The sequence below is a fragment of the Neophocaena asiaeorientalis genome, unplaced genomic scaffold (assembly GCF_003031525.2).
Source record: "Neophocaena asiaeorientalis asiaeorientalis breed wild unplaced genomic scaffold, Neophocaena_asiaeorientalis_V1.1 scaffold114, whole genome shotgun sequence".
NCBI lineage: Eukaryota > Metazoa > Chordata > Mammalia > Artiodactyla > Phocoenidae > Neophocaena > Neophocaena asiaeorientalis.
This window is the reverse complement of record NW_020173116.1, coordinates 3,434,291-3,458,949: the sequence shown is the minus strand read 5'-3', so window position 1 is coordinate 3,458,949 and position 24,659 is coordinate 3,434,291. Positions and strand designations below refer to the sequence as shown.

At 42.2% G+C, this 24,659-nt stretch overlaps 1 protein-coding gene and 1 non-coding gene across 2 annotated transcripts in view; both read left to right on the top strand.

The window, feature by feature from the left end:
* Positions 1 to 24,316, top strand: part of CHMP3 (charged multivesicular body protein 3) — a 77,359-nt gene extending 53,043 nt beyond the window's left edge. The window contains exons 4-6 of the mRNA XM_024743718.1: positions 20,017 to 20,138; positions 23,307 to 23,421; positions 23,774 to 24,316. Of these exons, the coding sequence (XP_024599486.1) occupies positions 20,017 to 20,138; positions 23,307 to 23,421; positions 23,774 to 23,916 (380 nt within the window). The 3' untranslated portion in view covers positions 23,917 to 24,316. The remainder of the gene's footprint in view (positions 1 to 20,016; positions 20,139 to 23,306; positions 23,422 to 23,773) is intronic.
* Positions 16,591 to 16,697, top strand: LOC112399079 (U6 spliceosomal RNA). Its single transcript, XR_003003157.1, has one exon. It is a non-coding gene; the product is annotated as a U6 spliceosomal RNA (small nuclear RNA).
* Positions 24,317 to 24,659: the final 343 nt, after the last annotated feature.

The following is a 24,659-nucleotide window of genomic DNA, read 5'->3' as shown; positions in this document are numbered from 1 at the left end:
CCAGACTGATCCATTAATTTTTTTATCTTTCCTGTTTTCACTTTGGAAATAATCATAGTACCTTCCTCATAGAAGTTGTGAGCCTTAATTCAGTGCCTGGAACATGGTAACTGCTGTATATGTAGGTTCTAAATGTTACTGTCATTATCGTCATCAATTTGTCTTTGTGTTCTACTTTCTGAGAAATTTGCTCAACTTTATTTTCTATTCCTTCTCGAATTCTTTATTTTAGCTGTCTTAATTTTAATTTTCAGGAAAGAGTTCTCTGATCTTTTTTTAAAAAAATCATCTTGTTCTTATTTCATGAATGTAATTTGTTCTTTATTATTGATAGTCTTTTTTTTAATATATATATATTTTTATATTCCTTTCCATTATGGTTTCTCTCAGGATGTTGAATATAGTTCCCTGTGCTCTACAGCAGGACCTTGCTGTCCATCCATTCTGTATGTAGTAGTTTGCATCTAATAACCCGAAACTCCCAGTCCATCTCTCCCCCATCCCCTTGATAATCTTTTTTTTTTTCCTTTGCTATTTTATTTATTTATTTATTTATTTATTGACATCTTTATTGGAGTATAATTGCTTTACAATGGTGTGTTAGTTCCCTCTGCTATATTTTGGAAGAGTTTGAGAAGGATAGGTGTTAGCTCTTCTCTAAATGTTTGATAGAATTCACCTGTGAAGCCGTCTGGTCCTGGACTATTGTTTGTTGCAAGATTTTTAATCACAGTTTCAATTTCAGTGCTTGTGGTTGCCCTGTTCATATTTTATGTTTCTTCCTGGTTCAGTCTCGGAAGGTTGTGCATTTCTAAGAATTTGTCGATTTCTTCCACATTGTACATTTTATTGGCATACAGTTGCTTGTCATTATCTCTCCTGATCCTTGGTATTTCTGTTGCTACTGTTTCCTTCATTTCTTTTTCATTTATTTCTGATCTCATCTTTATGATTTCTTTCCTTCTGCTAACTTTGGGGGTTTTTTGTTCTTCTTGTCTAATTGCTTTAGGTGTAAGGTTAGGTTGTTTATTTGATCCTTGCTGCTTTTAATATTTGTTCTTTGTGTTTAATTTTTGATAGTTTCATTAATATGTGTCTTGGTGTGTTTCTCCTTGCGTTTATCCTGTATGGGACTCTCTGTGCTTCCTGGACTTGATTAACTATTTCCTTTCCCATATTAGGGAAGTTTTCAACTATAATCTCTTCAAATATTTTCTCAGTCCCTTTCTTTTTCTCTTCTTCTTCTGGGACCCCTATAATTCGAATGTAGACGCAGTTAATGTTGTCCCCGAGGTCTCTGAGACTGTCCTCAGTTCTTTTCATTCTTTTTTCTTTATCCTGCTCTGCAGTAGTTATTTCCACTATTTTATCTTCCAGGTCACTTATCTGTTCTTCTGCCTCAGTTATCCTGCTATTGATCCCTTCTAGAGAATTTTTAATTTCATTTATTGTGTTGTTCATCACTTTTTGTTTGCTCTTTAGTTCTTCTAGTTCCTTGTTAAACATTTCTTATATTTTCTCCATTCTATTTCCAAGATTTTGGATCATCTTTACTATCATTATTCTGAATTCTTTTTCAAGTAGACTGCCTATTTCCTCTGCATTTGTTAGGTCTGGTGGGTTTTTGCCTTGCTCCTTCATCTGCTGTGTGTTTCTCTGTCTTCTTATTTTGCTTAATGTACTGTGTTTTGGGTCTCCTTTTCGCAGGCCACAGGTTCATAGTTCCCACTGTTTTTGGTGTCTGTCCCCAGTGGCTAAGGTTGGTTCATTGGGTTGTGTAGGCTTCCTGGTGGAGGGGACTAGTGCCTGTACCCTTGATAATCTTTAAAAATGTTTTTTCTTATGTTCCTTGCATTGTTTCTCAGAGCTCCTTCTCCCCATCTCTTTTTTAAGAAAGAGCAAAAGGGAGGTAAGTGAGTGGGGAGGCTAGATTAAGTGTAGGTTTCATGAGGACCTTCCCCAGTCTTCTCAGGCAGGTAGCCTAAGCTACAAAGAGAAAAATGATAATTCATGTAATAAATCCATTTCTTTTAGCCCCTATTATGTGCCAGATATATTGCTGGGGAGCAGGGATAAAATAGTGAACATTGTAGGCAGTCATTGGCCTTAACTATGGAATAAAAAGCAAAAAATAGATAAATTTAATTAAAATAAACAATAAATTAAATAATCAAATAAATGGATATTTATAAATGCAGACTGTGATGGGCACTAGGAGAGTATAAAAGGGAAATGCACTCAAGGGTGGCTCCTTTCATGCCGTGATGATATCTGAAGGAGGATGAGTAATTAAGCGTTGGGGCAGGGGGGAACCTGGTTCCAAGCAGAGTGTTAGCCGGCATGTGTGAAGGCCCTGGGGCCGCAAAGAACTGTGTCCTCAGACACTGAAGGAGGTTCTGGGAGGCTGGGGTACCTGGGAGCAAGGGGGAGGGATGGTCGGAGAGGATGAGCAGGCAGCTGAGGAAGACGGTTGTGACAGCTGTTAGGAGAGCAGCGCTTCTCAGAGACAAGTTCAGATTGAGACGTGCTGTGGAGGTGCTGCAGATAAAGCTGTAGTGGGAGTTCAGAGGGAGAGCCATGCGGGAGAACCAGAGAGGTGTCTGGGTAGAGGGATTGGGGGCACAGAGGCACAGGTAAGGTAGTTCATGCTGTGTTCAGCAAACAGCCCTCCATCCAGTCCGACAAGAGTGCATGACAGGGGGCAGTGGGAGGTGAGGCTAGAAAGGTAATTTGGAGTCAGAGTTTGGAGAGTTCGGCTGAGGAGCGGTGACTTCATTTCCTAGGCAGTGCGGAGCCTCGCACACTGTAAGCACAGGTTGCAGATGCAGCCAGGCGGGAGGTGGGAGGACCCGAGAGGGGATGGGCAGGGCCGGGTGGGTTAGTCTGGTGGGATGAGTGGGAGAGAGCACACTGGAGAACTGTTCTGGGTGCAGAGTTAAGTGGACACGGTGAAGGCAGAAATAAGCCTGAGGTGCTCCAAACCCTTGACCCTGGAAAGACTGAAGGGCATTAAAAGACACTGGAAGCCCAGAGGGAGGAACAGGCCTAAGAGAGACAGGAGACTCCATCTGGGGCTGTCCAGACTGGCTCCATGAGGGTCACCCTGCTTCCCCAGCTCCTGAGCACGGTGCCTGGCAGGAGGAATCCCCAGGGAGGGGGTTGTTGAGAGGGTTTATAGTTGGATGTTGTCTGTTGGCAAGTTAAATACAACAGAGAAGGTAACTGATGATAGAACCCAGAACAGAGCAGGAGGGAGGAGTCTACATTTTGGGGGATGAGAAAAGAGAACACTAGAAATACTGTGACACGAGTTCCTGAGAGGTCTTTGTCTGTTTTGACCTCCAGTGTCCCCCGTCCCACCTCAAGCCTCTTGTTGTTTGAAAAGCCAATTTGATGAAGTCATTCCTTCTCCTTAAGATGTTCCTCTATTTGGGACTTGCTTGGTGGTCCAGTGGTTAAGAATCTGCCTTCCAATGCAGGGGACACGGGTTTGAGCCCTGGTCTGGGAACTAAGCCTGTGCGCTGCAACTGCTGAGCACGTGGTCCACAACTAGTGAGAAGCCCGTCAGCCACAACAAGGAGCCCGCACGCTGCAACTAAGACCCGACACAGCCAAAAATAAATAAATAAATATTTAATTTTTAAGCTGTTCCTCTATTCAAGTGCAAATGTCCCTGGGAGAGGTAATATGTTAAGCCTTGTCAGCTCTTAATACGTTTGTCACGATTAGATGTTTTCCAAGTGATAGCATTCTGACAGCAGTTTCTTGCAGAGCAAGACAGATGATGAGTATGTTTTGGTTGGGGGAGAAAGTTAAGAGACAGGTAAAAAGGTGGGGCAGGAAATAGAATTGTCAAATGACCCAGAAATTCCACTTCTGGGTAAGTAAGAATTGGAAGCAGGGACTCAGATATTTGTACATCCCTGTTCATAACAGTGTTATTTATAATAGGCAGAAGGTAAAGGCAACCCAAGTGTATTGAAGGATGAATGGATAAACAAAACATGGTGTATAATACACACAACGGAATATTATTCAGCCTTAAAGAGGAAGGAAGGGACTTCACTAGTGGTCCAGTGGTTAAGAATCCTCCTTCTAGTGCAGGGGACATGGGTTTGATCCCTGGTCGGGGAACTAAGATCCCACATGCCGTGGGGCAACTAAGCCCATGTGCTCTAGAAGAAGCCCATATGCCAGAATGAAAGATCCTGCGTGCCACAACTAAGACCCGATGCAGTCAAATAAATAATTTTTTTTTAAAAGGAAGTTCTGACATGTTACAACATGGATGAACATTGAAGGCATTATGCTAAGTGAAATATGCCTGTCACAAAAGTGATTCTGCTTCTATGAGGTACATAGAATCATCAAAATCATAGAGCCAGAAAGTAGTATGGTGGTTGCCAGGAGCTGGAGGGAGGGGGGATGGGGAGTTAGGAGTTTAATGAGGACAGAATTTCAATTTGGGAAGATGAAAAAGTTTTGGAAATGGATAATGGTGATGGTTGCACAGCAATACAAATGTACTTAATGCCACTGAACTGTACACTTAAAAGTGGTTAAAACAGTGAATTTTATGTTTATTTTGCCACCCCCAAAATTTAAAAAAAAGTGAGGCAGGCCCAGGTGTTGGGGCCATGATGAGGTCCTGGCAGCAGAGACCGAAGGGGAGCTCTAAGGTCTCGGGTGCTGGGGGCAGAGTGACTAGAGGGGCGAGGGAGGTAGTGAAGACGGAGAGCCAGGCCAGGGAGGCTCCTCTCCCTCTGTACCTGCTGCTATTTCCTTCTTCGTTGTGTTTCTTTGCTTTGTTTCCTAGCTTTGATTAGCACACTTCAAGGCGAGTTTGCAAAGTATGGATCTTTCAGGTAAAACATAATGCTTTGAAATTTAAACCGATGTTGAATCAAAACTCGTTTTTCATAATTCTTTAGTATTTGTAATTTAAGTTATGCAGGCTTACTGTTTTAAAAAAATGCTACAGAAATATATAAAATAAAAAGTAAATGTTCACCATTTCCCTTGTCTGGGTCTCTGCCCTCTTGTCCAACAGTAACTTGTATTAGAGTACCACCTAAATATATGTATTTAGTCTAACAGTATGTCATTTTATACACACACACACATTTATTTATTACCCAGGTCTACAAGTCCAAGCCCTTAAATAAACAAATAGGAACAGACTTCCCCCTTTACTTGGCATTTAATGGTTAACAGTGATATAACATATGTAAGATTAAATTCAGTTTCTTTAAGGCCTCCTGAACAATAGTAGTCTTCTAAAATAAATACACATCTGTGTTACTGTTGTCCATACTGATGTTTAACAATGGTTTTCAATGTTTTCCCTCAAAATTTTTTACAAATTCAAATTCTATAGAGCAAATTGTCTTTTTCAAATGAAATATTTTTCCTTTGCACAAACAAAATACAATATTAAGAGAATTTTTTTAAAGGGTGAAAAAAATCTATCTCCCTAACAGATTGATCGTTTCCATTTGTTTTATATTTGATTTTAGTCATTATTCATATAAATACTTACTTTGCTCAGCTGTAAATGTAGTGTAAGAGCCCGTGATTGGCATTAGGTGAGAGTGACTGGAGACAGCCGTCTCTGTAGAATTTAAAGCCCTTTTTATCCCTGCAGCAAGCGGGATCATCAGAAAGCCACAATTCCAGCCCTCTGTTTTGCTTCCTATAGAAATACCTTTGCCAGGCTGTGCTTTCATAGTATTCTTTTGCTTTTTTTTTTTTTAATGGATAAGAAACAGCCATAGGACGAATATTTCTATAAATTTGATAGTTACTGGTACAGTCAGTAAAGATCGTGGTACAAAATTTATCTCGGAACCTAGTGCTGGAAAAAATGATCTTTCCTAGTAAGATAGTATGCTTCTGCAGGCGAGTGTCCTAAACCCGCTACTAACCTTCGTGCCTTAGCTGTTGAAATGCTCAAAGCTAAGTTTATTCTCAGTTGCAGGAGCTTTACTAGCCCAGGTCAGTGATTCCCAACAGGGAGCAATTTTGCCCTTCCGAGGACATTTGGCAGTGTAGCATTTTGGTTGTCACAACTAGGCAAGGTAGGGTGTTGCTACCGGCATCTAGTCAGTAGAAGCCAGGGATGCTGCTAATGTCCTAGAAAGCATAAAACAGCCTCCTACAGCAAAGAATTGTCCAGCCCCACCATTATTCACACCATTGCTGACCTACGTTTATGGAGTCAACTCACTCTTTCGAGTCTTTGTATTTATTTTATCATACCTGCTATACATGACTTTTTAATAAACTGCTTCAAATTAGTTTTTCAAATGGTAGCCTATAAATTATAAATAAACTTCACTTTACATTTTGAGAGTTTGGAACTTCCCTGGTGGCTCAGTGGTTAAGAATCCGCCTGCCAATGCAGGGGACATGGGTTCGAGCCCTAGTCCGGGAAGATCCCACATGGAACGGAACAACTAAGCCTGTGTGCCACAACTACTGAGCCTGCACTCTAGAATCTGTGTGCCACAACTACTGAAGCCCACGCGCCTAGAGCCCATGCTCGGCAACAAGAGAAGCCACTGCAATGAGAAGCCTGCATACCACAAAGAAGAGTATCCCCTGCTTGCTGCAACTAGAGAAAGCCCACTCGCAGCAATGAAAACCCATGGCAGCCAGAAATAAATTTATTTAAAAGAATTTTTTTGAAAGTTTCCCAAATGTGCATAGCTCCAATAATTTTTTTATGACTGTAATTCCCTTTTATGGCCTTTGGTTTGGGTTCCCCATATTATGGAATGTTTGTACTGTCTTCTTTTCCTTTTAATTTTTATCTTTCCCTTCTTTATTTCTTAATATAACTGTTTTTCTTAACTTTGTTATAAGGAAGAAGTGTCTTATTCAAAGATACTTTCGAGGCTTGAATGTTTGGTTTTTTAAAAAATACTTATTTGGCTGCACTGGGTCTTAGTTGCAGCACTCAGGATCTTCATTGCCGCGTGTGGGAGGGATCTTTAGTTGTGGCACGCAGGATCTTTAGTTGCGGCATGCATGTGGGATCTTAGTTCCCTGACCAGGGATCCAACCCAGGCCCCCTGCATTGGGAGCACGGAGTCTTAACTGCTGGACCACCAGGGAAATCCCGAGGCTTGAATGTTTTTAATATCACTTCTCTGAGCTTTCACTTGTCACTTCTGTGAAATGTGATTGTTAAGATTCCATATTTTCTTATAATTGTATTCATTCTGCTTATAATTGCCATATTTAAGATGGCTTTTAAAAACCAGTCAGTCTAGTTTGTGAATGTTTGCTCTCCTGGGCCCTTGCTATCAGGGAGCTGCATTTTGCTGTTGATGCCATTTTTAATATTTAATTTCTTTTTCTGATTTTTTAATTTAACTGTAATTGCCACAGGAACCCGTGATAAGTAGAAAGAGCTTTGTGGTTTTGTTGCTTTCATTATTGGCGTCAGGTTTTTTTTTTTAAGGTCTTATTTTTTAATTTTTTAATAAATTTATTTATTTTACTTTTTGGCTGCGTTGGGTCTTCGTTGCTGCGCACAGGCTCTAGTTGCGGCGAGTAGGGGCTACTCTTGGTTGCGGAATGCAGACTTCTCATTGTGGTGACTTCTCTTGTTGTGGAGCACAGGCTCTAGGCACACAGGCTTCAGTAGTTGTGGCACATGGGCTCAGTAGTTGTGGCTTGTGGGCTCTAGAGCACAGGCTCAGTAGTTTTGGTGCAGGGGCTTAGTGGCTCTGTGGCATGTGGGATCTTCCTGGACCAGAGCTTGAACCTGTGTCCCCTGTATTGGCGGGCGGATTCTTAACCACTGCGCCACCAGGGAAGCCCTGGCGTCAGTTTCTTTTCAGAGTATGTCTATTGGTCTTTGAATCTACTGATTATGAAGTCTGTATTTAGATACTTTGTTTCCATATTTGGTTATTGTTATTATAATATTCATAGCAGAACTTGTATTTTTTTCTCAGAGATCTCCTCTTTTTAAAATTTTTTTATTGGAGTATAGATGATTTACAACGTTGTGTTAGTTTCAGGTATACAGCAAAGTGAATCAGTTATACATATATTCACTCTTTTTCTTTTTCTAATTAGCTACAAAATCATATTAAAATACTTCAAAATAACAGAAACATACATGGCAAACAATAAAAACAACATTCTTCTTCAGAACTCTAACATAATTATGATATACCAAATAATTGTAATATCAAAGATAAGACTATAGATACACTTAATCATATGAGTCTGAACCACATGAAACTGCCATTTTCTACCTATAAAAATGACTTTTTCGGGCTTCCTTGGGGGCGCAGTGGTTGAGAGTCTGCCTGCCGATGCAGGGGACACAGGTTCATGCCCCGGTCCGGGAGGATCCCACATGCTGCGGAGTGGCTGGGCACGTGGGCCATGGCTGCTGGGCCTGTGCGTCCGGAGCCTGTGCTCCGCAGGGAGAGAGGCCACGGCAGTGAGAGGCCCGCGTACCGTGAAAAAAAAAATTTTTTTTTCATTATCCATTCTTTTTTAGATTCTTTTCCCGTGTAGGCCATTACAGAGTATTGAGTAGAGTTCCCTATGCTATAGAGTAGGTCCTTATTACTTACCTGTTTCATGTATATGTCAATCCCATTCTCCCAATTTATCCCTCCCCCCCCCTTTCCCCCCTGGTAACCACAAGTTTGTTTTCTACATCTGTGATTTATTTCTGTTCGTAATAAATAAGTTCATTTGTATCATTTTTTTAGATTCCACATATAAGTGATATATTTGTCTTTGTGTGACTTACTTCACTCAGTATGACAATCTCTAGGTCCATCCATGTTGCTGCAAATCGCATTATTTTGTTCTTTTATGGCTGAGTAATATACCACTGTATATATGTACCACATCTTCTTTGTCTATTCCTCTGTCGATGGACATTTAGGTTGCTTCTATGTCCTCGCTATTGTCCATAGCGCTGCAATGAACAATGGGGTGCATGTTTCTTTTCTTTTCTTTTGCAATTTGTTTTCGGTTCTTTTTTTTTTTTTAATATCTTTATTGGAGTATAATTGCTTTACAACGTTGTGTTAGTTTCTGTTGTACAACAAAGTGAATCAGCTATATGTGTACATATATCCCCATATCCGCTCCCTCTTGAGCCTCCCTCCCATCCTTCCTATACCACCCCTCTAGGTCATCACAAAGCACCGAGCTGATCTGCCTGTGCTATGCGGCTGCTTCCCACTAGCCATCCATTTTACATTTGGTAGTGTATATATGTCAGTGTTGCTCTCTCACTTTGTCCCAGCTTACCCTTCCCCTCCTGTGTCCTCAAGTCCATTCTCTACATCTGCATCTTTATTCTTGCCCTGCCACTAGGCTCCAGTACTGTTTTTTTAGATTCCATATACGTGCATTAGCATACAGTATTTATTTTTCCCTTTCTGACTTACTTCACTTTGTATGAAAGACTCTAGGTCCATCTACCTCATTACAAATAACAATTTCGTTCCTTTTTATGGCTGAGTAATATTCCATTGTATATATGTGCCACATCTTTATCCATTCATCTGTTGATGGACATGTAGGTTGTTACCATGTCTTGGCTATTGTGAATAGTGCTGCTAGGAACATAGGGGTGCATGTATCTTTTCAAATTATGATTTTCTCCAGACATACGCCCAGGAGTGGGATTGCTGGATTATATGGTAGCTCTGTTTTTAGTTTTCTTATGGAACCTCCATACTGTTCTCCATAGTGGCTGTACCAATTTACATTCCCATCAGTGGTGTAGGAGGGTTCCCCTTTCTCCACACCCTCTCCAGCATTTATTGTTTGTAGATTTTTTTGACGATGGCCATTCTGACTGGTGTGAGGGGTGATACCTCATTGTAGTTTTGATTTGCATTTCTCTAATAATTAGTGATGTTGAGCATCTTTTCATGTGCTTTTTGGCTGTCTGAATGTCTTCTTTGGAGAAATGTCTATTTAGATCTTCCACCCATTTTTTGTTTGGGCTGTTTGTTTTAGAACTTGTATTTTTATATGTATTTTTTTTTCATTTGTGTCTCTAGCAGGCATGGAAACATAATGTTGTTTGTTTTTATATACTCTTCTCAGGGTTTTTTTAAATTAAGTTTTTAGAGAGTTAATAGATTCACATACATGCAGTTGTAAGAAATAATAGAAAGATTCTGTGTATACCCTTTACCCATTTTCCCCAGTGGTAACATCTTGCAGAGTTAAAGTAGGTATCACAACCAGGCAGTCAGCACTGATACAGTCAAGCTTTAGAATGCTTCCAGTTTCCATCACTACAGGGATCTCTCATGCTGCGCTTCTGTAACCAAACCCACTTCCCTCCCATCCCCACCCCCTCCTTATATCTGGCAATCACTAATTTGTTCTTCATTTTATAATTTTATCATTTCAAGAATGTTATGTAGGAATCAGACTGGATGTAATCTCTTGGGATTGGCTTTTTTCCCTCTTTTTCTTCTTTTTTTTAATTGAAGTATAATTGGCATGTAATATTACAATAGTTTCAGATGTACAGCATAGTGATTTGACATTTATATACTTTACAACTTGATCACCTCAATAAATCTAGTAACTGTCTGTCACCCTACAAAGTTATTGCAATATTTTTGACTGTAATTCCCTGTGCTGTACATGACATCCCCATGACTTATTTATTTTATAACTGGAAGTTTGTACCTCTTAATCACCTTCACCTGTTTTGCCCAACACCCCCGTAGATTGACTTTTTTTCACTCAGTGTAATTCTCTGGCAGTTAACCCAGGTTTTTGCATGTATCAGTAGTTCATTGCTTTTTTATCTTGCTGAGTAGTATTCCATGGTACGGATGTACCACAGTTTGATTAACCATTCACCTGAAGGATATTTGGGTTGTTTCCAGTTATCAGCTACTATGAATAAAGCTGCTATAAATGTGTGTAGATTTTTGCTTGAACATAAGTCTTCACTTCTCTGGGATAACTGGCCAGTAGAACAATTGCTGGGTTTTATGGTTGCATATCAGAAACTGTCAAGCTGTTGTCCAGAGTGGTGGTACCATTTAAAATTCCCACCTGCCAGTGTATGAGTGATCCAGTTTTTCTGCATCCTCAAAATTGGGTGGGCTGAGGCGGGCTGGAGCCGGGCGAGGAGAGAAGTGAGCCTGCTGCGCCCAAGACTTGGACCCCAGGCTGGTCTCCCATTTCCCAGGGAGTGGTGGGAACTGCCAGACTGTTTTCTACAGCAGCTGTACCATTTTGCATTCCCGTCACCTGTGCACCAGGTTCCAGTTTCAGCAGATTGGAGCCGTGTGGCACACAGGGTCTTGGTACTCCGGTGGGTGTCAGGCCTGAGCCTCTGAGGTCGGAGACCAAGTTCAGGACATTGGACCAACAGAGACCTCCTGAAACCATGTAATAGCAATCAATGGGAGCTCTCCCAGAGATCTCCCACTCAACACTAAGACACAGTTCAACGACCAGCAAGCTCCAGTGCTGGACACCCCATGCCAAACAACTAGCAAGACAGAAACACAGCTCCACCTATTAGCAGGGATGCTGCCTAAAATCATAACTTCACAGACACCCCAAAACACACCACCAGACTCAGTCCTGCCCAACAGAAAGACAAGATCCAGCCTCATCCACCAGAACACAGGCACCAGTCTCCTCCACCAGGAAGCCTACAGAACCCACTGAGCCAACCTTAGCCACTGGGGCAGACACCAAACACAACAGGAACTGCAAACCTGCAGCCTGCGAAAAGGAGACCCCAAACACAGTAAGATAAGCAAAATGATAAGACAGAGAAATAGGCAGCAGATGAAGGGGAAAAGTAAAAACCCACCAGACCAAACAAATGAAGAGGAAATAGGCAGTCTACCTGAAAAAGAACTCAGAGTATTGATAGTGAACATGATCCAAAATCTTGGAAATAGAATGGAGAAAATACAAGAAATGTTTAACAAGGACCTAGAAGAATTAAAGAGCAAGCAAATGAACAACACAATAGATGAAATTTTAAAATCTCTAGAAGGAATCAATAGAAGAATAGCTGAGGCTGAAGAGTGGATAAGTGACCTGGAAGATAAAATAGTGGAAATAACTACTGCAGAGCAGAATAAAGAAAAAAGAATGAAAAGAATTGAGGACAGTCTCAGAGACCTCTGGGACAGCATTAACTGCGTCAACATTCGAATTATAGGGGTCCCAGAAGAAGAAGAGAAAAAGAAAGGGACTGAGAAAATATTTGAATAGAAAATAGTCAAAAAGTTCCCTAACATGGAATAGGAAATAGTCAAGTCCAGGAAGTGCAGAGAGTCCCATACAAGATACATCCAAGGAGAAACACACCAAGACACATGTTAACCAAGCTATCAAAAACTAAATACAGAGAAAAAATATTAAAAGCAGTAAGGGAAAAGCAACAAATAACATACAAGGGAATCCCCATAAGGTTAATAGCTGATCTTTCAGCAGAAACTCTGCAAGCCAGAAGGGAGTGGCAGGACATATTTAAAGTGATGAACAGGAAAAACCTACAACCAAGATTACTCTACCCAGCAAGGATCTCATTCAGATTTGACGGAGAAATTAAAACCTTTACAGACAAGCAAAAACTAAGAGAATTCAGCACCACCAAACCAGCTTTACAGCAAATGCTAAAGGAACTTCTCTAGGCAGGAAGCACAAGAAAAGGAAAAGACCTACAAAAACAAACTCAAAACAATTAAGAAAATGGTAATAGGAACATACATAATGATAATTGCCTTAAATGTAAATGGATTAAATGCTCCAACCAAAAGACAGACTGGCTGAATGGATACAAAAACAAGACCCATATATATGCTGTCTACAAAGACTCAGACCTAGAGACACGTACAGACTGAAAATGAGGGGATGGAAAAAGGTATTTCATGCAAATGGAAATCAGACGAAAGCTGGAGTAGCAATTCTCATATCAGACAAAATAGACTTTAAAATAAAGACTTTTACAAGAAAAAAAGGACACTACATAATGATCAAGGGATCAATCCAAGAAGAAGATATAACCACTGTGAATATTTATGCACCCAGCATAGGAGCACCTCAATACATAAGGCAAATGCTAACAGCCATAAAAGGGGAAATCGACAGTAACACAGTAATAGTAGGAGATTTTAACACCCCACTTTCACCAATGGACAGATCATCCAAAATGAAAATAAATAAGGAAACACAAGCTTTAAATTACACATTAAACAAGATGGACTTAATTGATATTTATAGGACATTCTATCCAAAAACAACAGAATACACTTTCTTCTCGAGTGCTCATGGAACATTCTCCAGGATAAATCATATCTTGGGTCACAAATCAAGCCTTGGTAAATTTAAGAAAATCGAAATCGTATCAAGTATATTTTCCGACCACAGCGCTCTGAGACTAGATATCAATTAGATGAAAAAAACTGTAAAAAATACAAACACATGGAGGCTAAACAATATGCTACTGAATAACCAAGAGATCACTAAAGAAATGAAAAAATACCTAGAAACAAATGACAGTGAAAACAGTGTGACCCAAAACCTATGGGATGTAGCAAAAGCAGTTCTAAGAGGGAAGTTTATAGCAGTACAATCCTACCTCAAGAAACAAGTAAAATCTCAAATGAACAACCTAAAAACCTACAGCATTTAGAGAAAGAAGAACGAAAAAAACCCCAAAGTTAGCAGAAGGAAAGAAATCATAAAGATCAGATCAGAACTATATGAAAAAGAAATGAAGGAAACAATAGCAAAGATTAATAAAACTAAAACCTGGTTCTTCGAGAGATAAACAAAATTGATAAACCATTAGCTAGACTCATCAAGAAAAAGAGGGAGAAGACTCAAATCAGTAAAATTAGAAATGAAAAAGAAGTAACAACGGACACTGCAGAAATACAAAGGATCATGAGAGATTACTACAAGCAACCGTATGCCAATAAAATGGACAACGTGGAAGAAATGGACAAATTCTTAGAAAAGCACAACCTTCTGAGACTGAACCAGGAAGAAATGGAAAATATAAACAGACCAATCACAAGCACTGAGATTGAAATTGTGATTAAAAATCTTCCAACAAACAAATGCCTAGGATTGGATGGCTATTTCTATTAAACATTTAGAGAAGCGCTAACACCTATCCTTCTCAAACTTATCCAAAATATAGCAGAGGGAGGAACACTCCCAAACTCACTCTACGAGGCCACCATCATGCTGATACCTGGAGAAATCAGGCTTGCTGACTTCAGACTGTACTACAAAGCTACAGTAATCAAGACAGTATGGTACTGGCACAAAAACAGAAGTATAGATCAATGGAACAGGATAGAAAGCCCAGAGATAAACCCACGCACATATGGTCACCTTATCTTTGATAAATGAGGCAAGAATATACAGTGTAGAAAAGACAGCCTCTTCAACAAGCGGTGCTGGGAAAACTGGACAGCTACATGTAAAAGAATGAAATTAGAACACTCCCTAACACCATACACAAATATAAACTCAAAATGGATTAATGACCTAAGTGTAAGGCCAGGCACCATCAAACTCTTAGAGGAAAACATAGGCAGAACACTCTATGATATAAATCACAGCAAGATCCTTTTAGACCCATCTCCTAGAAAAATGGAAATTAAAAACAAAAATAAACAAATGGGACCTAATGAAACTTAGAAGCTTTTGCACAGCATAGGAAACCATAAACAAGACGAAAAGACAACCCTCAGAATGGGAGAAAATATTTGCACATGAAGTAACTGACAAAGGATTAATCTCCAAAATATACAAGCAGCTCAATATCAAAAAAACAAACTACAACCAGAAATGGGCAAAAGACCTAAATAGACATTTCTCCAAAGAAGACATACAGATTGCCAACAGACACATGAAAGGATGCTCAACGTCACTGATCATTAGAGAAATGCAAATCCAAACTACAATGAGGTATCACCTCACACTGGTCAGAGTGGCCATCATCAAAAAATCTACAAACAGTAAATGCTGTAGAGGGTGTGGAGAAAAGGAAACCCTTTTGCACTGTTGATGGGAATGTAAATTGATACAGCGACTATGGAGAACAGTATGGAGATTCCTTAAAAAACTAAAAATAGAACTACCATACGACCCAGCAATCCTACTACTGGACATATACCCTGAGAAAACCATAATTCAAAAAGAGTCATGTACCACAATGTTCATTACAGCACTATTTACAATAGCCAGGACATGGAAGCAACCTAAGTGTCCATCGACTGATGAATGGATAAAGAAGATGTGGCACATATATACAATGGAATACTACTCAGCCATAAAAAGAAATGAAACTGAGTTATTTGTAGTGAGGTGGATGGACCTAGAGTCTTCATACAGTGTGAAGTAAGTCAGAAAGAGAAAAACAAATACCATATGCTAACACATATATATGGAATCTAAAAAAAACAAATGGTTCTGATGAACCTTGGGGCAGGACAGGAATAAAGACACAGATGTAGAGAATGGACTTGAGGACACGGGGAGGGGGAAGGGTAAGCTGGGACGAAGTGGAGAGTGGCATGGACACATATACGCTACCAAATGTAAAATAGATAGCTGGTGGAAAGCAGCTGCATAGCACAGGGAGATCAGCTTGGTGCTTTGTGACCACCTAGAGGGGTGGGCTAGGGAGGGTGAGAGGGAGATGCAAGAAGGAGGGGATAGGCGGATATATGTATACATATAGCTGATTCACTTTGTTATACAGCAGAAACTAACACACCATTGTAAAGCAATTATACTCCAATAAAGATGTTTAAAAAAAAAAAAAAGTCAAGGGCACCATGCCTAATAGACTAAATCTCTGGCAATAAAAATTTGAAAACAAAGCAAACAAAAAAATTGGGTGGTGTCACTATTTTTTCTTTTAGCCATTCTGATGGGTGTGTAGAGCTATCTGATTGTTGTTTTAATTTGTATTTCCCTAATGGTTGATGATTAGGAACATTTTTTCATATGCTTATTTGCCATCATGTCTCTTTTGGTGAAATGACACTTGCCTACTTTGTGTATGTTTGAAATTCTTCACAATGAAATGCTAAAACATTAATCTCTTTAAATCCGTTTATGTTGTTTTTGGTTTTAGTTTCTTTTACTACATCTACTGATCTGTTTTTGTCACAAGTATGCAGTCATACTGTGTCTGTAATTGAAAACTTGAGGAGAGCTAGTTTCTGTTGAGATCTCTCACCCTCCTTTTGCCATCTGAAATTGGTTACTGTTTTACTTATTTCTGTAAAGAAATGTTCTGGAATTTTTGTGGTCAGTACAAAAAAGGAAAAACCTATTTCTGACCTAATACTAAATATTTCATTTTATGTAGGACCACTTGAGTCTTTATAAAACCACCTCAGTGCTGTTTACTATTAAGACACTAATATGTTTAATTTCTTTACCCAGTTTGAATATCATAGTTCTCTGTTGTTTTCAACCATTCATTGGTTTATTCAACAAATATTTGAGTGTCAGCTGTGTGAGGGCACAGTGCTAGGCACTGGGAATAAAATCGTGAGTCCACCTCCAAATAAAAAACAAACCTAGTGCTGTCTTGGGCAGCACAGGTACCAAAATGGGAACCTTACTGAGAAGGTCAGCATGGCCTCTGAACAAGGATGATGTGCAAATTCATGAAGGGTACCGTATTTGAAGAACAAACAAAAAGGAAATCCGCCCACCAAGTCCCCACTCTCTAGAGATGTCAGGGGGCCCTGGCACTGTGCAGAGGGAGGCCCTGAAGGTGGAGGGAGCCTGGGACACTGGAGGGCCTGCAGGAGGCCTGGGCGGGGCTGCTGGGAAGGAGCTGAGCACAAAGAGCTGTAGCCATGAAGCGCTACTCATTGTGTTTCACAACCCCCTCTGTGTGACTTTGGTCTAAGTTTAAATGTCAGCTAGTTTTTATAATGCTAACTTATTAATGTTTTCTGTAGAATTTTAACCTTTTTATTTTGGAGATTCTTATTTTATTGTGAAATATATACAGCTGAAATTTTTCTGTGATCTGCCTATTCATCCCTCCCACCCTTAACCCCTGGCAACCTTTTTACTGTCTCCATAATTTTCCCTGTTCCAGAATGTCATATCGTTGCAATCATGCAGTATGTTGCCTTTTAGATTGACTTCTTTCACTTAGTAATATGCATGTAAGGTTTCTCCAGGTCTTTTCATGGCTTGATAGCTCATTTCTTCTTAGTGCTGACTAATATTCATTGTGTGGATGTACCACACTTCATTTATCCGTTATTATTGTTCACTTACAAGCGATATCTTAGCTGCTTCCGAGTTTTGGCAATTATGAATAAAGCTGCCATAAACGTCCATGTCCAAGTTTTTGTGTGGACGTAAGTTTTTAACTCCTTTGAATAAATACCAGGGAGGGCTATTGCTGGATCATATGGTAAGAGTATGTAGCCAGGACATGGAAGCAACCTAAGCATCCATTGACAGATGAATGGATGAAGAAGATGTGGCACATATATACAATGGAATATGACTCAGCCATAAAAAGAAATGAAATTGAGTTATTTGTAGTGAGGTGGATGGACCTAGAGACTGTCATACAGAGTGAACTCAGAGAAAAACAAATACCATATGCTAACATGTATTTATGGAATCTAAAAAAAAAAAAAGTTCTGAAGAACCTAGGGGCAGGACAGGAACAAAGACGCAGACATAGAGAATGGACTTGAGGACACGGGGAGGGGGAACGAAGTGAGAGAGTGGCATGGACATATATACACTACCAAATGTAAAACAGATAGCTAGTGGGAAGCAGCTGCATAGCACAGGGAGATCAGCTTGGTGCTTTGTGTCCACCTAGAGGGGTGGGCTAGGGAGGGAGGGAGATGCAAGAGGGAGGAGATATGGGGATATATGTATACATATAGCTGATTCACTTTGTTATACAGCAGAAACTAACACACCATTGTAAAGCAATTATACTCCAATAAAGATGTTAAAAAAAAATAGAGTATGTTTAGTTTTGTAAGGAACTGACAAACTCTCTTCCAAAGTGGCTGTACCATTTTTCATTCCCATCAGCAATGATTGAGCATTCCTATTGCTCCACATCCTCACCAGCATTTGGTGTTGTCAGTGTTTTGGATTTTGACCATTCTAATAGGTGTATGCTGGTATCTTATTGTTGTTTTAATTTGCATTTCCCTAATGACATAGGATGTTGAACATCTTTTTATGTGCTTTTTTTTTTTTTTTTAATTTATTTTTATTTATTTATTTTTGGCTGCACTGGGTCTTCGTTGCTGCACGCGGGCTCTATCTAGCTGCAGCGAGCAGGGGCCACTCCCTGCTGAGGTGCGTGGGCCTCCCACTGCAGTGGCCTCCCCTGCTGCAGAGCACGGGCTCCAGGCACATGGACCTCAGCAGTTGTGGCGTGCGGGCTCAGCAGTTGCGGCTCGCGGGCTCCAGAGCGCAGGCTCAGCAGCCGTGACACACAGGCTCAGTCGCTCCGCGGCATGTGGGATCTTCCCGGACCAGGGCTCGAACCCGTGTCCCCCGCATTGGCAGGCGGACTCCCAACCACTGCGCCACCAAGGAAGCCCTTCTGTGCTTTTTTGCCATCTGTATATCTTCTTTGGTGAGTTGTCTGTTTAGGTCTTCTGCCCGTTTTTGATTGAGTTGTTCATTTTCTTATTGATGAGCTTTAAGAGTCCTTTGTATATGTTAGATAACAGTCATTTATCAGAAATGTCTAATGAAAATATTTTCTTCCAGCTTTTGGCTTGTCTTCTCATTCTCTTGTGGGGGTCACTATTTTTATTTATAAAATAATTTTATCTGCCATGTGTGCTTTTTCCTTGTGGAATATAGAAAATACATTTTGGTCCAGTATTTTACTTTTCTCACATATCAATATGTATCTTCTTGGTTTTGAGTTTTTGTCTTTTTATTTTTACTAATTCAAAAAAGTTTACTGAACACATGTCATATTCAGCCCCTCCCTCTGGGATACAGACTCAGGATGCAAATTAGGATAAAACATATGCCTGTGTAGACATCAAACTTGTATCATTCAAGCAGAACTATATGGAGTTCGCTTTATTTTTTTTTAATTTTTTAATTTTTATTTTTTTTGCGGTACACGGGCCTCACTGTTGTGGCCTCTCCCGTTGCAGAGCACAGGCTCCAGACGCGCAGGCTCAGTGGCCATGGCTCACGGGCCCAGCTGCTCCACGGCATGTGGGATCTTCCCAGACCGGGGCACGAACCCGTGTCCCCTGCATCGGCAGGCGGACTCTCAACCACTGCGCCACCAGTGAAGCCCGGAATTTGCTTTATTTTTACCCTTTTTCTCTTCCTCCCATCACTTACCTTTTTACAATAATAATAGTAACTTTAACATTGTAGAATTTCTATCTTTCTTATATCATTATAATGGCATATATAATTTATTGCTTATTTCAACCATACAGATTCTTAATACTTCTTCTCTATAATTAGACTGATCTTAATAAATAGATAAATATTTTACTTTCCCTTTTCAGTGTCAAGGGAAAAGAAGTATTCTCTGCAACTAGCAAACTTCCTTACTCCTGTAGAAAAATCACAGAATGCTATGTATGTCAGACAGGCATTTCTCTGGTTCCTCTTGTTTCCTTGCCCCTTGTTTTTTTTTTTTTTTTTTTTTCTTTTTTTTTTTCCTTTTTTTCCTTCCCCCTTTTTTTTTTTTTTTTTTTTTTTTTTTGCGGTACACGGGCCTCTCACTGCCGTGGCCTCTCCCGTTGCAGAGCACGGGCTCCGGACGCGCAGGCTCAGCGGCCATGGCTCATGGGCCCAGCCGCAACGCGGCACGTGGGATCTTCCCGGACCGGGGCACGAACCCGTGTCCCCTGCATTGGCAGGCAGACTCTCAACCACTGCGCCACCAGAGGAGCCCTTGACTGTCTTTCTTTATTCCATCCTGCGTCACATTCTGTTGAGCAATCCTGACTGTCATCTTTCCCTTTCAGCGGTTTTGCGAGTGGCTGGTTCCCTGCAGAGGAGCACAGAAGTGATGAAGGCCATGCAGAGTCTGGTGAAGATCCCAGAAATCCAGGCCACCATGCGGGAGCTGTCCAAAGAGATGATGAAGGTGCCCTGGGGCCACCCTATGTCCTGTTCCAAAGCGCTAAGAGCCAGCAAGCGGCAGGGGCTATAGGGCTGGGGCTGGGCAGGAGTAGACAGGCCACTGTTGCCAGACAGAAATGATTTTGAGGACAGAGGAGCAGCTGTTAGCATTGGTTGAAACTGTCTGAGCTGAGCATGGCAGAGGCTGGGTCAGATTGCCAGGGTGTTCCTTAGAAGAAGCGATAGTATACCCAGAGCTCTAGGGGAGGTGGGAGACCCGGGAAGCAACTGCGTGGGATTCGGCGACCTAGGATTTATGAGTTCTGACATGAACAAGGAAACAGAAAGAAACCCGGGTTCCTCTGTTTGTCCCAGGGGAGTGTTGGCAAAGCTGGCAATCGAGGTGTCAAGACCAGGGACGGGCAAACTTTTTTTGTAAAGGGCTGGATAGTAAATGTAGTTTCTACTTTGTGGGCCATACGTCTCTGTTGTAACTACTCAGCTCTACTTGTAGCATGAAAGCAGCCGTAGATCATGTGTAAACAAATGGTCGTGACTGTGTTCTTATAAAACTTTATTTATGAAAGTAGACAGTGGATTGGGTTTGGCCTGCAGGCTGTCGTTGGCTGACCCCTGTCTTAGACTAGAAAAGGAAACTGAGAACCAAATAGAAAGCAGTAAACACCTAGTGCCCCGGGATCAGGGCTGGGCAGGGACCTGTCCTGGTGGCCTTCAGATGGGGGACAGGGTGTAGTTACTGAGCCCCCACCTGCCAGTGGTGCAGCACACATGCTCTCCTAGAAAGTCCTCCCAGCCACCTTGGGAGGTAGGGATTTTTTCCCCCATTTTATACAGGAGTAGGAAACTGAGTCTTCAAGTTGCCAGGTAACTTATCTGAGTGACCTTGGTAGGAGGTGACAGATCTGGGGTTGGAGCACAGATGCCTGAGCTGCCTCAGAGGACATGGTGATAAGACGTGCCTGGTCAGGTGCTGTTTCACACTTGGAACCCGTGGCCTGAGAGCCCAGACGGTACACCTCAAATTCTTGTTTGCAGCTTGCGCAGAGAAGCTGCCTCCCTTCCTCCTAGGGAATTTTATGTATGAACTTGAGTTCTAAACAGGGCTCTAGGGCATGGGAGAGGGGAACTGGAGAAGAAAATTGATAGAAAAGAAAGGCAACATAAAAAGCCCAGAGCCCAGGTCTTTGGAATGAGAAATCCTTGGGCAGTCATCAGGAGGGCACCAGGTCGGCGGGGTCTGTCCTTTACAAGTGGCGTGTGGATGTCTCATCGCCCAGGTTGTGATGCCTGTCCCTCTAGAACTGGGCAACAAGATAATTCTGAAATGACTTCAGGCCTGCTCACTCTGGCTTACGTAGCCACCAGGATCTGAGGGGCGGAGTCTTTTTTTAGAATCTGGGATCTTTTCCACAAAGGTTTCTGAATACTGAGCATAGTGTAGATTTGGAGGAGGGCCTGCATGTAGTAGATAGTAAATATTTCCTGAATTCATCCAAGGGTGCATCTCCAGGTGCAAACTGAAGCCTCTGGCGGGGTCCCAGCGTGTCGAGGGCAACGACATGATCTCAGTCATTCCATTTGTCCCCAGACCCTGGCTTGGCGTGTGGCACAGAGCATACGTTTGACAAATGTTTGCTGGTTGGATGAATGTGTAAGTGAATGGCCACTTGTCCCTCCAGGATGTGGAGGGCTGTTAGTCAGTCTGCCCTAGGCTCTTTTAACTGGGATGGTGAGTATGTATTGAGCCTCTTTTACACTAGCCTCCAGCACTAAGATCCATTCACCCAGGCCACAGGGCTCCACTTGTATCCTTGAATGTGAATTTGCTCCTTTTGGTTGGGAGCGAAAGGTCTGAGCGTGGGCAGAATGTGGAACTAGCTAGATTCATGCCATTAAGAGTCACTTGAGTGGTCTGACAGCAGGACAGGCCGGAGAGAGGGCTTGCTTTAAATCTGATGCCATCAGCATGGTCGGTGAGAGTCATGCCCTGGCTGAGTGCAGGAGAGCCAGGGCTGGAGCTGCCAGACGTGACCTTGTGCTCGCATGACACTGCTCATTCGGGAAGACCGCAGGGTCTGCTTGTGTTGGCTGGTGTTGGAGAGCAGTTTTCTCGTGCCCAGAGTGGCGCTGTGCTCTTGAGAACGAAGGAGGCTGACTGGCTGGCTTCAGGCTACCAGGCACAGGGCTTCCAGTAGGGAATGTGGAAGGCACTGCCTTGTTGGGCCCCGAAACACTGTCTTATCAGTTCTCTCAGGCTTCGGTGAATTGATTGATCCTTGCCAGGACCCTGAAGACCCCGGGCCAGCAGCTATAACTTGGATGTGCTGAAGTACAGGCCTTTTCGGGGTTCCGTGGAGCCCCACCTCACTCTTGGTATTTGTTATCATAGTGTCTACTGTGACTCCAGCCAGTTTTCATACTGTATTTCAACTCCTGCACGCATAGGTTTGCAACGTCAGGGCAAATGCTCCCCGAGACAGCACCCTCTCATCTCAGCAAGTTGTTCCCCACGTGCTGCGTTACCGTCTGAGTTAATTTGTGAAGCTCTGCTGATAGAGGCACCCCGCTCCAACCTTGGTACTAAATTTGGAGAGCAATTTCCCTTTGGCTTTTTGCTTCCTCCAGAGAGGGCAGACAGCGTGCAGTGTTGCCTGCAGCCAACTGTCTGTGGCTTAGCCCTTGAAAGCGTGGACAGGACTTGGAGACACCAGAGCTCGGTTGATGCTGGGCCCATAGGGGCGCCTGCTGGGAATGGATTTAACAGTTGTGGGGGCTTCCCTGGTGGCACAGTGGTTAAGAATCCGCCTGCCAATGCAGGGGACATGGGTTCGAGCCCTGGTCTGGGAAGATCCCACATGCCGCAGAGCAACTAAGCTCACGCGCCACAACTACTGAGCCTGCGCTCTAGAGCCCGCAAGCCACAACTACTGAGCCCGTGTGCCACAACTCCTGAGCCTGTGTGCCTAGAGCCGGTGCTCTGCAACGAGAAGCCACCGCCATGAGAAGCCCACGCACCACAACGAAGAGTAGCCCCCGCTCGCTGCAACTAGAGAAAGCCCGCGTGCAGCAATGAAGACCCAACGCAGCCAAAAATAAATAAACAAAAAATAAATAAATTTATAAAAAAGAATAAAACAGTTGTGGGAAGTGACATGGTTTATTCTGTGTTTAGGCTGGGATCATAGAGGAGATGTTAGAGGACACTTTTGAAAGCATGGATGATCAAGAAGAAATGGAAGAAGCAGCAGAAATGGAAATTGACAAAATTCTGTTTGAAATCACCGCAGGTATGTCCCAAGATCCTTCCTCTTTCCCCTCTCCTCTTATGGCCGTTCTTCTTGCATCCGCAAGATTAACTAGTAGCTTTTTCTTTAGATTATAACTCCCTTCTACATTTGTTATGTTAGAGTAGAACCAAAGTTCTAACAATCAGAATCCGTAGTTATTATGACTTTGGTATCATTAGAAGTTGGTGTTGGCACACATCTGTGGTAGTGAGCAAAACCCCACCAAAACGGCTGTTTTATTGCCCCTTTTCTGTTTCTTGTCAAACAAGAAACAAGGTATGGAGGACAGAGAAAATGAGGGACCACTTGCTTAAGCTGATGTTTTGTTGATCTGCCTGCTGTCTCTTTACAGGGGCCTTAGGCAAAGCACCTAGTAAGGTGACCGACGCCCTCCCAGAGCCTGAACTTGCAGGAGCGATGGCTGCATCAGAAGATGAGGAGGAGGAAGAGGCCCTGGAGGCCATGCAGTCCCGTCTGGCCACGCTCCGCAGCTAGGGCCGCCCAGCCAGGCCCGCAGGCTCTCCTCCGGCCCTGTCACCGGGCGCGCACTCCTTGAAGCCTCCGCCGTTTTCTGTATCTCTTGCACTCCACCTCTGGGTGAGGCACTGCGTTCTGGAGAACGTTCTCTGCTAATCTCTCTTCACTCTCTGCAGAGGTTTGGGGATCTCAATGGAATTGTTTTGAGAGGCAATGTAATAAATGCATCACTTTCAGGGGAATAAACAGAAGTATCTTTTGGGGGATGAGGGCAAAGAAGTGTGTCTTCTCACGAAGCACTTCTGAGAATAGAGTCGATTGCCTGAATGTTGAGGACTCTGTATATTTTTTTTTTTTGTCTGTAAAACACTATATAAATGGATTTTAATAAATTTCTGCTTTAACATTTGGTCTCATTGTAGATTGTTGGGTGCAATGAACTTTCAAGGTGTTTGCTGTCCCAAATTATTTTATATGTTGGCCTTGGAAAGAGGAGGTGCTATAGCAGGGCACATGGGATTCGGAAGCTCAGCTGAAAGGGCTTCTGCTCTGTGGACCCTGTGCTCCCCAGCCTTCACAGATGTGCTGTGCGAGCTACTCTTCTGCTTTTTGTCATCTGTGTAAGCAAAAGTACGCTTGGGAATTGTGACCCCTTGTCTTGTTGGCTGGGGAACTATATCATGTGTGTCCTGAGGGGTGTGTGTGTGTCTGTAGCTTTCCTCCCTTTCCTTCCCATTGCAAGTTGCAGACAGCTGTGAGAT